The sequence below is a fragment of the Primulina eburnea genome, chromosome 12 (assembly GCF_022965805.1).
Source record: "Primulina eburnea isolate SZY01 chromosome 12, ASM2296580v1, whole genome shotgun sequence".
NCBI classification, from domain to species: Eukaryota; Viridiplantae; Streptophyta; class Magnoliopsida; order Lamiales; family Gesneriaceae; genus Primulina; species Primulina eburnea.
The window spans coordinates 35,618,401-35,636,339 of NC_133112.1; the positions used below are offsets into that span (position 1 = coordinate 35,618,401).

Consider the following 17,939-nt stretch of genomic DNA (forward strand, 5'->3'; position numbering starts at 1 on the left):
TCAAACCGTTATATAAATAAATACAAAAAAAATAAAAAAATACTGTTTGGCGGAATAAAATTTACCATCTTTTTTCATGTATCCACTGATAAAGTATAAATATTCTGCCACACAACATGGTATATTTTATGCTACATTTATTGAAATTAACCGGAGAGAATTATTAAAGGCAAGAAGTGCCCTGATTGAGTAATAATTGAAATGACTTGTCTCAATACAATAAATATAATATAAGATCATAAAAATTCTCATCAAATATGTGAGACATATTTTCAACTCGATCTAACTCTGATCGCTAAAAAGTATTATTTTGTATAAAAAAAATATTAGTTTTTGTTTCAAATATGGATCATATTGAGATACCGTCTCACAAAAAACCAACTTACATATAGTCGGTCTATCGTTATACAATCTTAAGGGTTTACATCCGTAAGACATATGACAAAAAATCCGTCTCACGAAATTGGGTAGTTTTTGAGGGACGATGCCTCAACAACCGACTCCTATTGCTCGACATATTAAAAGCCCAAATCATTCAAAAGCCTCCTCTCAGCTTCTGGTGTCCACAAATTACGAAATATATTCAGAGATGATTATTTTTATTGGTGATTATTTATATAAATATAGATATTAAAATGGAAGAATATGGTCGCTTTAAGCTATCAATTTCTTGATAATAAAAACTTCCCTTCAACTCTACGTGCCATTACTTACTATCAAATTCTTAGCGCTGCCCGCACTCTACTGCCTATGCCCACACCCGTTAACGCCGCCAGACAATGCCTAACGCAGGAGGCGGCGGCCGCCCTCGACGAGTCGGTGACGGTGGCTCGCCGCCGTGGGCACGCGCAGACGACGTCGATGCATATGGTGTCCTCGCTCCTATCACTCCCGAACTCTTCTTTACGTGAAGCATGCATGCGGACGCGCAACAATGCGTACTCCACTCGGGTTCAGTTCAAGGCTCTGGAGCTGTCTTTGAGTGTGGCTTTGGACCGCTTGCCTTCTTCGCAAGCGGGGAAAATTGAGCAGCCACCGGTATCGAATTCTCTGATGGCGGCTATCAAAAGATCGCAAGCTAATCAGAGGAGGCAGCCGGAGAACTTCAGCTATTATCAACAACAGCAGCAGCAGTATTCTTCGTGTTCATCTGTTCCGATTGTGAAGGTTGAGCTGCAGAATTTGATACTTTCGATTCTCGACGATCCTTTAGTGAGTAGAGTGTTTGGGGAGGCGGGGTTCAGGAGTTATGATATAAAAGCAGCTACTCTTAGGCCTGGGAATAGTTTTCATACGCCTCATCTGTTTGGTTATTCGTCCAGGTACAAGCGGCCAAACCCGCCTTTATTTTTGTGTAATTTTGGTAGTGGTGACAATATTAGCGAGGCCGGGGGGAAAAGTTTTAACTTTCCTTTTATGGGCTGTTTTTCTCGGGATGAGAATTCAAGAAGGATTGGTGAAGTTATGGTGAAAAACAAGAAAAGGAATCCGCTCCTTTTGGGGGTTTCCTCCGGAGATGCCCTGAGAAGTTTCTTGGAAGTCGTCCGGAGGAAAATAGACAGTGTTTTGCCGGTGGGTTTGAGTGGTTTGAGTGTGATCTGTGTGAAAGATGAGATCTTGAGGTTTGTTAATGGAGATTTGGATCAGGGTTCATTAAAGTTGAGACTTGAAGAGGTGGAAAGGATGGTGGAGAGTGTTGTGGGAACTGGGGTTGTGTTGAATTTTGGTGATTTGAAAGTATTGTGTGGCGATGTTGTTTGTATTGATGGTTTGAATGATTTCGTGAGCAAATTGACTGGATTGCTGCAGATTCATGGTGGGAAACTGTGGTTGATTGGTGCTGCTGCTACGCATGAAATCTATTTCAAGTTTTTGAACAAATTTCCTTCCGTTGAAGATGATTGGGACCTGGAAATTCTCCCTATTACTTCTCTTACATTTTCCATGGGTGGTTCATATCCAAGATCCAGGTATGTTTCAACTTTCTTGTTTAAACGATGAAGTATCTCTTGTTTATGTACTTGTAGTTGCATTTATTCTCTTTCATCATATGTTGTGCTAAAATATGCATCATCTTATGATAAATTATTTAATGATTAGGATGCTCTTTTTATGTTTATATGTAACATTTACTAAGGCAAGCAGGATGTCTAGTGATAGCTATAGCCAGGCAAAGCAAATAAACTCCCTATACCGTACTCTGTATGTCAGTTCTTTACATGATGCTTGATAGTCTTACTTTCTTGGGGAATTAAATAACAAACGAAATCTTGGAACCCTTTTTCACAGTAAGAATAAGGATTTCGTCTAGATAGTCCAAATTCAATACAGCTGAACCGAATTCTAGACCCAATTTGGTTAATCTCATGCACTAATTAAAATTGCAGCTTGATGGAGTCTTTTGTTCCATTGGGTGGATTCTTTTCGATGCCATCGGATGCAAAAAATACGCTGAGCAGTTCGTGTCACTATGTTGTCCGCTGTCATCTATGCAACGAGAAGTGTGAACAAGAAGTTACAGCACTTTCGGATGGTGACAGTTGTGATTCGGTTTTAAAACAGTCTCAGTCAAGTTTACCTCCTTGGTTACAAAATGCTGAATACAACACGCAGAATGGTGTTACTGACTTGAAGGTTTGTGTTATTGTGTGATTCGAATTACTGCTCCTGATGTTGAATCTCTATGATTCCTGCATGTTTTGAGGATGCTGATCATTATTCTTTGTTTCTAGAAAGATTGTTCTTCTGTGTATTATGAAGTGCGAATTCATGAATTCGGCAGTGGGGGTGAAATGGGATGAGGTGGGGTGAGAGATTTTTGGAAGGAAAAACTTGTATTTAGCAAATCTGTACACAGATTTCTAAATTCTTTTCATTTCAGCATGGAGATCTCCTTTGCCCCCGGCTGGATCTGCCCCTATGTATGAATGATAAATGATCAACATGATCAAAGTCCTTCAACATATTGCTTTAATAAACAACCCATATTGTAATTAGACTTCAACATGTCGTTGCAACTGATGTTCGAAAATTCTCAGTGCAGGCCAAAGACGATAGATTGTCACTGAACGCAAAAATTTCTGGCATCCAGAAGAAATGGGATGGTATCTGCCAGCACCATCACTACAGCCAATCTTTCGCCAAAGGATATACTAGTCAATGCAGTTATCCATTTCCACGTGTTACGGGTTTTCAAGTTACGGAAGAAGGGAAAGAAAATGCTAGCAAAGACAGTAGCAAACACTCTGATGAGTCATCACCTGAACAAGGAAGCAAGAATGTAATGTCCAGCTTGTCCACCGATTTATGGCAGAGCCCTTCCCTTAAAGAACCTAATACATTGGACGTGCTGTCAAAAACCAACAATCTGAATGTTTTATCAAAACCTGTCGAAAATCATTCAAAGTTTGACCGTGAAATTGGTGGGCTCAAACTCTCTGCTTCAAGTGCTAGCATAATCAATGGTCGAACATCTCCTACTTCGGCCACTTCAGTGACTACAGAGTTGGGTTTAGGGACTGTTTCGGCTTGTACAGACAAAGAATTTGAGAAACATGCAGATCAAACTCATATGGATACTCTTCAGCAATATAAGGTGAATGATCCTAAGGTGCTTTTCAAATCCCTTGTCGAAAGAGTCGGTCAGCAAGAAGAAGCTATTTATGCTGTTGTTGAAGCAATAACTAGACGCCCTACTAAAATGGCTGGTCTCCATGGGGCTAGTCGCGGTGATACATGGTTTAACTTCCGAGGACCTGATAGATTGGGCAAGAGAAAGCTTGGCCTGGCACTTGCGGAGATGTTATATGGAAGCACAGACAGTTTTATTTTCGCAGACCTAAGTTTCCGAGATGAAATTACTCATCCTGATGCACTTTGGAATCTACAAGTGATTAATAAATACGATGTTTCAATGAGAGGGACTGTTGTTGATTACTTGGTCGAAAAGCTGAGCAAAAGGCCGTCGGTTGTGTTTCTTGAAAATGTCGACAAGGCTGATTTAGTGGTTCAAAATAGCTTGTTTCATGCTGCCAAGACCGGCAGATTTATCGATTTGAGTGGAAGAGAAGTAAACATCAGCAATTCCGTGTTTCTTGTGACAACAAGGTTCAAGAAAGGTAGCAACTGTTTCTTCAGTGGCAATGAGATAGCTGAATACTCGGAGGAGGAGATATCACTGGTGAAGGGACGTACGATTCAGATATGGATTGGATTCGACCTTAATGATGATCCCACGAGCGACAAATCGACTCTATCAGACCCAGTTTCCGTGAACAAAAGAAAGCTCACTGCAAGCAGCAGCAGCAGCCGAGGTAGAAACACAGACCGAATAGGAATCTTAGACATGTCGAAAAGAGCTCACAAGGCGGTAAACAGATTCCTGGACTTGAACCTTCCTGCTGATGCAAGCGAAACAGTTAGCAAAGAAGAAACCGAGTCCGAGTCAAGTTCTGAAAATTCAAACTCATGGCTGGAGGATTTCGAAGGACAAATAGATCGAGTAGTGGTTTTTGAGCCATTCGATTTCGAGAAACTTGCTGAAAAACTAATCAAGGACATTAAAGAATCCTCGAACAAGATTTTCGGCGTCGAATGCTCGTTAGAGATAGAGTTAAGTGTAATGCAGCAGCTCTTAGCTGCTGCATATTTATTTGACATCCAGAAGGTGGAAGACTGGATTCAACGTGTTCTTAAGCAGGGATTCGCCGAGCCATTGGAAAGTACAGTATCGATGCACATTCTGTAGTAAAGCTTCTTACCTGTGATGGCGGTTTTAGTGAAGATAAGCTAGCCGGATCTCTCCTTCCTGCAGGAATTATCTTGAGTTAGTTTCAGATACATCAAATTATTGTTGTAATTATATGTATTTATTATTGTATATATTATTAAATATTAGTCTTATTTAGCCTGTTGGTCTCATTTTTAGTGGGGTTTTGCTGGTTGAGTGTGGGTTAACTATCGAGTTGCGCGTCTTACATATGTATTATTCTAGCCTAGACTGTCCTTATTTTGGTCATTTATCCTCGTTCGTTCGAGGGTACGTGTAGTTTTCGTGTAAGGTTTTAACGTAGTTGTAGCCTAAGATCGTGAATCTCTACACCATTATAAATAAGTTGCAGCATTATTACGGTGTAAAGAATTATTAAGATTCTTCTCCCCCGATATTTGTACTGTAAGGATAAGTTCTATGTATGCTGATTATGAAAAATACTAATTTCATAGTTTAGAAACATTTCATTTCATATTGTCTCACAAAAACACACATTTTTCATCTTATATTGAATGTTCTTGTATACAATTATTATTATTCAAAATCAACACTCTCTATATTAAAACCTAGCTAAGATGTGCAGGCTGAGCTTTATGTCCCCGTCGTTAGCTGAGCCAGAGCGCCTCGAGACGACGTGCGAGATTGAACCAACCTCATGAGAAGCACAATATTAAAACCTAGCTAAGCTGCAGGCTGAGCCATATATCCCCGTCGTTAGCTGAGCCAGAGCGCCTCGAGACGACAGGCGAGATTGAACCAACCTGAGAAGCTCAATATTAAAACCTAGCTAAGCTGCAGGCTGAACTAGTGAGTTGGATTGATCACAACGTTTCATGCTTAGGACGTTCTTGTTCCTATTCAATAAATAGAATAGTCAAACTAGCATATCTTGTCTAATATGAAGGGATACTATAACAAATCGAACGTGCACGAATGTTTATCAGATTGTGAATAACGAGTAGATTTTGATTATTTATTTATCTAGCATTGATAAAATTGTTGTTATGAATTCATAAAAAATATCGCTCATTGATTGTGTATGTTGAATTGACATGAAGAATTGAAATTTTTATTTCTTCATAAATTAAATAGGTTTTAAATAAGTAAATTTCATTTACATTAATAAATAAAAAATAATTTAAATTTAAGAGGTCATCCATGTACAATAAATCGTTTAGAGAAATTAATAAAAAAAAAATAAACCACAATTTTAAATCACAAAAACTGCAAAATTCTATGAAATTTTTTACAAAAGTCTTGAAAAAGTCTAGAGGAATCTACAAAATTTATTTTTCAATTCTATGAGATTTTATAAATATCAATAAAGATCATCAACTCCATAAAAGTCCATCATTTTTACAAAGTCATTAAAAATGTAGATTAAATATCTTTAATTTTGTGTTCCGTCAAAGACAAAAACTTGCGTGAGATTGTATCACATGTCGTATTTTTTTAGAAGAATTATCTGGATCATCCATGAAAAAATATTACTTAAGCTAATATTATTATTTTTTATTGTGAATATTGGTAGAGTTGACCCGTCTCACATATAAAGATTCATGAGACCGTCTCACAAAAGACCTACTCTCCGTTAAATTAGTATGTTAGGAAAGTTTTATTGAAATAATTTCAACCTGAAAGGATTTGAGATTTTTATGGATTTCAGGTAGTACTTAAAGACATGATTTACAAAGAAATGCATTAAATTAATTTTTAATACAATAATAATCTAATTTAAAATGAATGATAAATAAAAATAAAAATAAAATTACAATAATAATCTAATTTAAAATGAATGATAAATAAAAATAAAAATAAAATTTAATTTTAGCATCATTGATTTCAAATCTATAATTTGAATAAAATACAATGTCAAAGGACAATACCTCTTCATTTCCTATGTTTCGTTGACGACATTAGGGTAAGCTAAAACAATTGACTTGTCCATGATGTTGGGGTTTTTTTTTTTAAATATTATAATTTAAAAATATCATTATAAATATAGTGCAAATTTAAAACCTTTAGGTATGTTTGGTGTGGGTGATAAGTAAAGGATAGATTAATAAACCAATGTTTGTCTCATTTTTTATGGGTTCAACTAATCAAGAAGTTCATGATAAAAAAAACTTACTTGCTTGAAAAGATATCTCATTGTTTTGGAGGGATTGACAATCCAATTATATATTCTTACCTTGAGTTTTGACATCAATCCAATTAATTATCATATCCTACACACCAAACATAGCCTTACAAAAGTATAACAATCCGGGGTTCTCTGCCCCGGATTCAGACTTTTTTAAAATAAAAAAAAAAAAAAAAAGAATAAGGCAGTGGACACGGATTCTTTGAATCCGTGAGACACTGTCACGGATTCAGAATCCGTGACAGTATCTCACAGATTCAAAGAATCCGTGTATTTCCTCGGTGTTTCCCCCACTTTAAATAGAAATGTTTTTCTCTTCAAACAGCGTGTATTCTCCTTCCATTTTTCTCTACCGAAAATATTTGTTTCTCTGATTAATTCTCGCAACTTATTTCTTCATCTGATTCATATGCACAAAATCTATATTTTCTACTTCGACCTTGTATTAATATTATTTGTTGATTTTATCATCCTTTTTATTTGAAAATATATTAAGAGGTAATGCTTAATTTCGTTGATTATATGATTAAGTATAATTTAGTGAAATATTATATTTTTAATATTAATAGCGATGTTAAAAAATAGTTGGAATATTAAAAAAATAATAAATATGATATTGTGATTTTTGAAATATTTCAAGGTTAGTATTTTTAACATATTTAATTTAATTTAATATAAGAATGAGTTAATATTATTGTACTTAATACTACTGAAATTATAACGTATTGTATAAAATTTTATATATGAAATAGTGTTTAGTCACTCTATAACTTTGGTCACTTTAATATAATTTATATAATATTATAAATATGTTTATTTTAGTGTAAAGTAATATAAGAAATTGATAATTCTAAATAAAATATTTTTATCCAACTATATATTTTGAAATAACTTACTTAAAAGTTTAATATAAGTAAATTATACTAATTTTTATTGTCAATAATGACATAGCCACCTACATATAATAAGGTTCTCACAGTATCCATGTCTGCACCAAAAACTATGACATAATGTATACAATCATAACAAAATTTAATACAAAAAATTGTTATGACTTATATTAAAAATGTAGATTTTTAAACATTTGTAATTAGAATTTTCAAATATATTAATTTCTTATATTAACAATTTTAACAATTAAGTGTATAATTTTTTTTTAAAAAAAATAATAAACAGAAACAAATGAACAATTTACAAGATAAATTTATATTTCTCAAAATTGTTTTACTACATATAAAATTTTTGTTACCTTAACACTTAATTTAATTACTAAAATAAGACTTTTAAGTAAATTAATTCAAAATATATCAATGAATAAAATTATTAATAATAATAATAATAATATTATTATTATTATTATATACATGTACTGTCGAGGCGTGTAGCTTTGAAATAATTATAACTAGTCATTAATAACAAAATTATATAAAATAGTATAATGCAACCGAAAAAATTATAATTAAATTAACACAACATAAATAATACAATTAAAATATAAGAAATCATTTAATTTACCTTTTCAAATGTCGTTGTACGGAATTTGTAATTAATATAATATTAATGAACAAAATTATAATTACATTAATATAATATAAATAATACAAACAAAATATTAAAAAAATTACTTAAATTACTTTCTCGGACGTAATTATACGGAACTTGTAATAACATCAACGGACGGTGCTAATATCTGAAATAAATGACAAGTATTATAAAAAAAAACTTAATATATAATTACAATATTATCAACGAAATTAAACATTATCTCTTGATATATCTTCAAATGAAAAGGATGATAAAATTAACAAATAATATTAATACAAGGTCGAAGTAGAAAATATAAATTTTGCGCATATGAATCAGATGAAGAAATAAGTTTCGATAATTAATCAGAGAAACAAATATTTTCAGTAGAGAAATGGAAGGGGAATACACGTTGTTTGAAGAGAAAAACATTTCTATTTAAAGTGGGGGAAACACCGAGGAAATACACGGATTCTTTGAATCCGTGAGATAAATCCGTGAGAGTATCTCAGGATTCAAAGAATCCGTGTCCGCTGCCTTATTCATTTTTTTTTTAAAACTCTGAATCCGGGGCAGAGAACCCCGGATTGTTATACTTTTGTAAAGGTTTTAAATTTGCACTATATTTATAATGATATTTTTAAATTATAATATTTTTTAAAAAAACCCGATGATGTTGTATCGCAGAAGTGAATAAAATTGTTTAGATGAATATTAATTCATGTCCGTTAATGCAAACAAACATTAAACACATGGTCCCATGCTTAATGGCATAGATGATGCGAATTTTATTTTTTGACTTTTCCTTTGTTATCACACAACTTTAACTTGAACAGTCATCCTCCAATCTTTTTGAATTTCTTTTTCTCGCTCAAGTATTAATAAAGTGCACGAAGAGACTCTCTAAGAAAAAAAGTGTTTCTAACACAAGTACTGTCAATTCCAATATCTCAAAGCAAATCCGTATAATGATTTTATAGGACCATCAAATTTATTACACGTGATCTACATTTTTAAAACTTTTAAATAAAATAGATTACAGAAATATGTCTCTTATGAGACGGTCTCACGAGTCTTTATTTGTGAGACGGTCTCACGAATCTTTATTTGTGAGACGGATCAACCCTACCGATATTCACAATAAAAAGTAATATTCTTAGCATAAAAAATAATAATTTTTCATGGATGAGCCAAATAAGAGATCTGTCTTATAAAATACTACCCGTAAGACCGTCTCACACAAATTTTTGTCTAGATTATAGATGAGTGATGTCAAAGATTTATTTTATATTTAAAATTTGAATATGTCACGGTCTCAAATATTTATATTCATTATACATATATCCGTGAAACAGGTCGATTTAGTTCATACATATAATAAAAAGTAATACTTGTTCATGGGTAGCAGTTCGATCTCATAAAATTGACCCACAAAATGATATCATAATAATTTGTGTCAAATTTATTAACTAATTTTCTCATATATGTATGCCATCGTGATAATATTTTTTTTTATTTTATTTTAAAATTTTCATATTAAATTATTAATCATGAAATTGTTTCTATTCACTGAAATTGATCTGACATAAAATTTAAGATCAAAACCAACGCCTCATCTTGTGGGAAACAAAACACCTAATCTCATCGGTACAAGAAAAACGTTCAATTCGCGACGGTTTTTTAAATATCATCATAAATCCAAATTTGACGACAGTTTAACTAATTTTAGCAGCGGTTTACTTAAACCTCTCGTTTTAGTTTTTCATTAATTTAATCCTTCGGTATAATTTAGTATGATTTTGATTTTTGGGCCGTCAAGGTTTCTTCAGAACGATCTATGCAGCGTAATTTCAAAATAAAAACTTTGACCTGGGTCTTAATAATAAACTGCTCATAATTTTTAAAGGATAAATTTTTAGTGGCTAAAATCTAAGGGTACGTATCAAATTCTGATACAACCGACCAACTCGACACGACTCAACCCGAAAAAAATAAGGTTTGGGTTTGGGGTTTTCGGGTTCGGGTCAGATCAGACTGGACCCGATAACTGACATGAAAAAATGATCGGGTTGGGTTGGGTTGGTTGACCCGAAAATTTATTTTTTTAACTACATTTTTTATATATTTTATGTCTACAAAAATATTTATTGTATATTTATATCATAAATTTTCATAATTTAACATTTATTTTGAACATCGTTTATTTTTTAAATAATTATTTATTTGATTTAGCAAATATATTTTATTTTTCTACGGTTAGACTTTCAAATTTCAATCATATATATATGAGGGAGTTTTTGTTATTATGTTTTAAATTAAAATTTTAATAATAATATTATTATTTTTTGAATTTTATTTAATTTTATTTAAAAAATTCAAAATCGGGTTATACAGGTTGATTCGGGTTCAGGCTCGGATTGAGAGTTTTCGGGTTGGCACGAGTTCAGGTTGGGTTCGGGATGAGCAATTTTTTAATAATACTATTGCTCAACCCGACTCAACCCACCCGAATTGACACTCCTACTAAAATCTAAGGGTTGACTTGCTATTTAAAATAATATGAATTGTTAGTACTCACTTAAAAAATTATGGAGAAATCTATGATATCCAAAATCTCAATGTATTTTTTTGAGTTGTTTTCTTCTGAAATAATCACACATATTTATTTTAATGAGATGAATCAACCTGATTCATACTTATAATAAAAAGTAACACTTTAACTTAAAATAGTCTCACAGATCTATTTTCATGAGATGATTCAACTCCATCCATATTTTAAATGAAAAGTAACACTTTAAAATGAAATATAATTTTTTTTTCATTAATCAGATCGGATATAAGATCTCACTGCTTCATTATGTAATCCTGGTTACATCCTGAAATCAGGACGTTACACCGTCACCCATTCCTAAAAATAAAAATTATACTTCTGAAAATGTTTAAGCCTCAAAAGTACAAAATAATTCAAAATCAGTCTGTTTATTTAATGATAAGAACTAAATAGATAAGAACTTGTTACAATTAGAAAATCTAAATAGCAGCTAAAGTTATTAAAAACTAAATAAATTAAGCACAAAACAAATTAATTGTGATATAAAATCACTCTTTTTAGCTCAGATTTATCTCATGAACAGAAAACTTCATCCTACAATAAAATCACACAAAATGTGTCAATTATGATCATTGAAAGTAATAACAATGAGAGATATGACAACAAAAAATGTAAACTATTATGAGCCTATCAGAGTTTAACCAACACAACAAATCTCGAATTCTTCCAAATCAAAGTACTTTAAAAGAAAACATCTTTTCAAATTTAAATAGTTTAATTCCTATACAATCTTAGGGTGTGATTTCCAAATTTATTTTGTTGTTCGAATGCAATTTATGTTATTGAATTCTAAATTTGATCTTACATTAAAACCTTATTTTTTATTCGATAAATAAGAATTTCTTTGTATTTTGATCAAGTCATTCTCTATTGAAGGCAACCATTAATGTTGGCGTGCTTTCACCTCTATGGACAATAAACTGCCACATATAACGTTTTAATTTGTAATAATCTGACTGCAAGATTTCCCTATCTTGAGGTTCAACCATCCAAAAGTTATCCCATTTTTATTTATGTGAAAATTTATATTTCATTAAACTACATGTGGTGGTACTGACCCCACATAATTTGGATAGACAAGATTCATATACATATTAGATTTTAAAAAAATTAGTGGACCTCGTATATGCGTGGCTAAATTTAGGCCATTAATTCTATCATGAGGTAGTGCTCCTACATGTAAGATGGAATGAACCATCGTACAGGTAGTCGACAGTTGACTAGTAAGAGCTAGATTCCTAATTTTGTATTGTCCTTTCTGGTTTGAATTAATTCTATCTAATCTATCTAATCTTCCCTTTTTAATTTTAATTACTAGAAATTACTAAAATTACAGTGAGATCTACCGATCTTTTTCCTAAATCAAATATTACTTCCTCCATTCCGATGCCTTCAGATTGGGGGCGGAAATGTTGTGTCGGAAGCTAATATCTCAAACGATTTACAATTTTTTTACTTCTGGTGTTCCCAGTAGGAATATTAGAGCTCTTGGTAGATTTGACGTGTTACACTTACAACATATACGCTCACGTATTGTATGTATTACATTCTTTCGGAGTTCTCGATCTATTTGCCAGTTTGTTTTCTTTTGTTTGATAAAATATTCGTTTCTTGGTGTTAAAAACGAAATCAACTCAACCTATGTAAAAGTTTCAATAAATAAGTACATCTCTATGTATTCAGACCAAATCATTCTCTTTCATGTCGATGAACATTCAGTTCTATGGACAATAATTTTTTGTGGCAAAAAAAGCCACAGTGGATGGGTTTGTCCCACCATAAAAAAAAACATGCCCAAAAACTCTCAATCTCATGATCTGAAAGACTTACGATAGACTTTCTTGAATCACTTTAATGCATATACATACATATACATACATACATATATATGTAGTGTTGTTATGGTGTCCACCAACATGTCAACTTCTGTGTCTATCAATGAGATGACATTGAACTATTTAATGTGATGAAGTATATTAAAATTGTATATACAATAAATGAGTATCACCTCATTGGTGGACATAAAGTTTGACACGATTGATATATAGCATAATAAAACTATATATATATATATATATGTATGATATATACATACATACATATATATATATATATATGTATGTATACATAACCATAAATGTAAAACTTATGTGGGAGACCTTAAGTTTTCTCCTAATTGTGATTTTCCCTTAGGACCCTTAGTCCTCATGTAGAGTCTATATTCATCAAAAGTCATGGGCGGATACAATGCTGACTTATCCGATGTCACTAGTTCTTTCATTGGTTCAATCACCAAATCGCTCTTAGGGTTGTAGAAATAGGCGAGTGAGACACGCTCTTGATTTGAATTTACAATCACCCTATGCTCGACGCTTTTGTAGATCGCGTTGCTCAGTATCTGGATTCAAGCCAAAACCAAGTTAAGGAGAATACATACATGCATACATACATACATACATACATACATACACTCTATCTTCATTAATATAAAAAAATACATTTAAATAATTCTGTAACTTCCTCCAATTAGCCTCCCCTTAGCTTCTCATGTCCGGTTTTTTTATTAATCAGCTAAGGAATTAATTAATAAATAAATCACTAATAATGTATTTGAGTATATAGATGAAGAATTTTAATCTTATATCTCATTAATTTTGTAAATTGCTAGAAATAAAATAAATATTTTAATAATAAATTTATTACATTATAAGCAAAACTCATAATATTGTTGTATTTTACTACATATATATACATACATTCCACGTTTTGTTTTATGCAACATATTTAATACGAGTTCCCTTGTAGGACCGAAATAATAAATGACAATAATAACTAATTATAAGCCAGTGGATGTGAATCGGGACCATCAGTTTGATTTAAATAAATAAGTTTTTAAAAATACATATTTAAAAAAAATCATAAATATATATAGAGACATATATGTATATATCATAATTACAAGTTATACAAAAATTTATTATATTACTAATTTGAATTTTATATTAATATGCATTTACGTACCCCACAACATGGCCCTCACATGTGAACTGTGAATTTATGCTCGACTTATTATTATTATTATTATTATTATTATTATTATTATTATTATTATTATTGAAAAGAAGAAAAATTCAGTTCTAGAATTCACGACATCTAACGTGTGGAGGGACCATGTTTCCCGTCGTGTTACATCACAGGTTCAAGTACCATATGGTGCCTAGATCATTAAATTTCTATATTTGATATTTTTTTAAGTCTTACAATCACCAAATTCATGAAATAACTATTTTAATTGAATGGTTTTTTTTTTTGAAAATATAAGACAAAGTTGGTTCCAACACATAGGTGAAATTTTGGTGTTATATTTGTAGTAAATAATAAATTTTAATATTTAGTCTGATTTTAATTGGAGTTTTCAATTTTGGATCATATATATTAGCAATGAATGTCGGCGAAGAATGTCGCGCGTCATGTCGGCAATATATTGATAAATCCAATTTCCTACTAAGACCATTTTTTCAACCAATTTTATGATCAAATTTTAATCAAGATTCAAGTACATGCTCATTAAAAATGCGATGAATAAACATTTGGTGTATTAAATTTATTTTAAAATTAAGTTGTTGAACATATCGTTTGTAGAAAGAAAAAAGTCGAGAGAGTAGAAAAACAAACAACTAAAGGGACTTTAGAGACTTTTTTAAAAATAAAAAATAAAAAAGTGGAAAATTTAAGTTGGAAGTATTGGCTTTACTTTTCTGCCAAGATTTTATAAAATTTTATATTTTCAGACATCGTTAGAAGATATTGTAAAATAAGTTATATCAAATGAAGTACTTAAAAAATAATATCTAGAGTAAGTCTCATGCGAGACGATTTCACATATCTATATTCGTGATGTGGATCAAAACAATTCATATTTTCGATAAAAAATAATTCTTTTGGCTTAAAAAATAATATTTTTCCATAAGAAAATCCGTCTCATAAAATTGACATCTCAAACAGTCCATAAACTTTTTTTGTGACATGTTATAAATTTCGAAATTTAATGTAAAATTTATTCATAAATTGAGTCAACTATATGTAATAAAAAAATTATATTGGTAGGTATCACAAATTAATAATAGCAAGTGCTGTCAATTTTTTATTTTATTTTTTAATTTCTCAAACATTTCTTGTTAATAAATAAGGGTTGTATCATGTATAACGGCAACCACATGTCATGTTCCGAATTTTATATAATTAAATTTCTTTATATATATTGAGATCAATATATATATATATTAAATACACATCAATTATTTAATTATTATTTATTATTATATTATATTATACAAATACAAGTTAAAAAGCGACTTTGTGTAGGAAAATTTTATTCTTAAAAATTAGTAAAGCATCTTATATTTCATTCATTGCTAAAGTTTTTCCCAAAAAATTTCTTACACCAACTTCTCATTTCCTTGATAGATTTATCTTTAAGCGTCAAGGGGCAATCGTCCCTCTCAAATACAACGTTTTAATTATTTGAAAAATTAAAGGTTAAAACCAAATTAAAATTCTAAAAAAATTAAAATATGTAACAAAAGAAAGACTGACCTGAATTTGATCGCCAATATTCACGATGAATGCATGTGGCGCGGGTTTAACCGTGATCCAGCCATCGTCCCGACGTACTTGCAAGCCCGGCACGTTATGGTCAGGTAAAAGTAAGGTAATGCCACCGGGATCCGAATGCGAAGACAGACCGAGGGTGAGATCCGGCTGTGGACATTTAGGGTAAAAATTGACCCTCAAACAAGCCCCAACATCATCTCCTCCGAATGCTTTTTGTAGAAAATCTTCCTTCAATCCCAAATTTATGGATAAAATTTTTAGCAATACCCCACCAAGCCTCACCACTTGTTCAGAATATTCAGAAATCACTTCCCTAAAATATAATACAAACCATATACATTATTCATTGAACTTAAATCAACTTTTTGTGCTAGATTCCATGTATTCTTTGTTCCACTTTTCAAATCTAAATAAATATACAAACAAAACTAGCCACCAACCAATTCATGTATATTTTATGGTTTGATTATTATTGGTTTTATTCTATTTAAGTAGATTAACGAATTGTGTGCTAAACTATTTTACATTATTTCAAGAATATACGCAATTTGTACATGAGTGAGTCTCATGTGAGACCGTCTACGATCTTAATCTGTGAGACGGGTCAACCCTACCGATATTCACAATAAAAAGTAATACTCTTAGCATAAAAAGTAATACTTTTTCATGGATGACCTAAATAAGAGATCCTGGCTCACAAATATGACCCGTGAGACCGTCTCACATAAGTTTTAGTCTTTGTACATATGCCACAAAAGATTTCAGAATTCAATTATGGAAATTAATATATATCTTATTCTATATACATTTTAGTTTCCAACTTTGGATGTTTGGTCATGATTTTAATTACTTCAAAACCACTCAGAATTAATTCTAGGAAACAAATCTTCGATGTGAACCCTAAAAAAATTGTAATTCTAACCATTGACCAAAGAAAAGTGTACGTTCACACAGCTTTAAAAGAAGAAGTGCTATCCCATAGATCCAAACGTGCTAATACAAAAAAACCACGTGCTCTTTATTATCATTTATTTATCTTGCAAAGTATATGAATATCTTCAAAGCGAAAACAGTAGTACTATTCTGTAAGATATTTGAAGTAGACTCGTATGTATGCATGCACGTGTATGTATATTATTCGACGATGTATCTGATAATATATAGAAACTAGTGACTCGACTCATTTGCACACATTCTATATATTATAGTATAATATAAAATGATGAGTTGACTCGATTCATTTGCACGCGCTCAGGACATACCTGAGGGAATTTGGGAGGTCAGGCCACTTGTTAAGATCTCTCAAGTTGCAGGGAAGATAATGAAGAAAGTAGTAGTCACTCCAGTCCAGGATGGCGCCTTTCTCCACGCCTAGGCGGCTGCCGTAGCCTTCGTAGGTCTTTGGCGAATTTGCGTAGCGGTGCTTGACCTCCATGGGCTTGTGGAAAAAGTCTCGCCACACCTGTTGGGCTCGATCCATTAGCTCGGGGCTGACCCCGTGATTGACCACCTGAAAGAATCCCCACTCGCGACAAGCTTCGGACACGTTTCTCAACATTGTCGCATGGTGACTTTCGTCGTGCACGGCACCTAATAAGTCGATTATAGGGATATTGACATCAGTCGAGACCGAACCGAACAAGGGTCTAGCCTCCGGAACCTTCACGTATCTCTCGGGAATCTTATCCATGCCGCTGTCGGATAAGGACTGGACACGGACAATCGGCTCCGGCCAATCACTAGGGACACTCATAGCTTTTGTTATATGGTTATATTTTCAGCTTTTCTTCTCTGTTGTGAATAGTGAAGCTTATCGAGAATTCATAGTCGGAGGTTGTGGTTGACTGTGTGGGTTTTGTATGTTTTTTCTGTCTTTCTGGTGAAGAAGATACAGTGGGTGAGGCAAAAGCAGTATTAGGGTGGTGGAGTTGCTTGTAGAAATAGAAGTGAATATAACGTGAAATATGCGTGAGACTAAGAGTGGGGGATATAAAATAGTGATCACTTAATGATAAAGTTACAAGTTCTTAATAAAACGTGAAATATGTGTTTAATTGGGTGACGTTGCTATCAACTACCTCCACTACAATATATTTAATTTTTCTTTCTCTATGAATTTTTGCACAAATTCGTGCGGGCGTGTTACATGATATGTGTCAAAATGAGCTACAATTAGGCGCTGAAAAGTAAGAAAATAGTGCAAAGAGTATCTGACAAGAGCAGTAATGTGTTTTAGAAAAATGAGGTTTCTTCGTTGTCACTATTATTACTCAAAG

General features: G+C 32.2%; 2 protein-coding genes across 2 annotated transcripts; one reads left to right on the plus strand and one right to left on the minus strand.

The window, feature by feature from the left end:
* The first annotated feature begins 636 nt into the window (after positions 1-636).
* Positions 637-5,125, plus strand: LOC140806561 (protein SMAX1-LIKE 7-like). The gene is given in 4 exon segments (XM_073163111.1): positions 637-1,970; positions 2,388-2,634; positions 3,044-4,706; positions 4,709-5,125. Coding segments are annotated over 4 exon segments (3,357 nt in total). The 5' UTR covers positions 637-645; the 3' UTR covers positions 4,831-5,125.
* Positions 5,126-13,148: 8,023 nt separating this feature from the next.
* On the minus strand, positions 13,149-17,650 carry LOC140807797 (jasmonate-induced oxygenase 2-like). Its single transcript, XM_073164760.1, has 3 exons — positions 16,926-17,650; positions 15,646-15,976; positions 13,149-13,447 (listed from the first exon to the last, which is right to left on the minus strand). The coding sequence occupies exons 1-3, from the start codon at positions 17,414-17,416 to the stop codon at positions 13,196-13,198; spliced, it is 1,074 nt and encodes a 357-aa protein (XP_073020861.1). The 5' UTR covers positions 17,417-17,650; the 3' UTR covers positions 13,149-13,195.
* Positions 17,651-17,939: the final 289 nt, after the last annotated feature.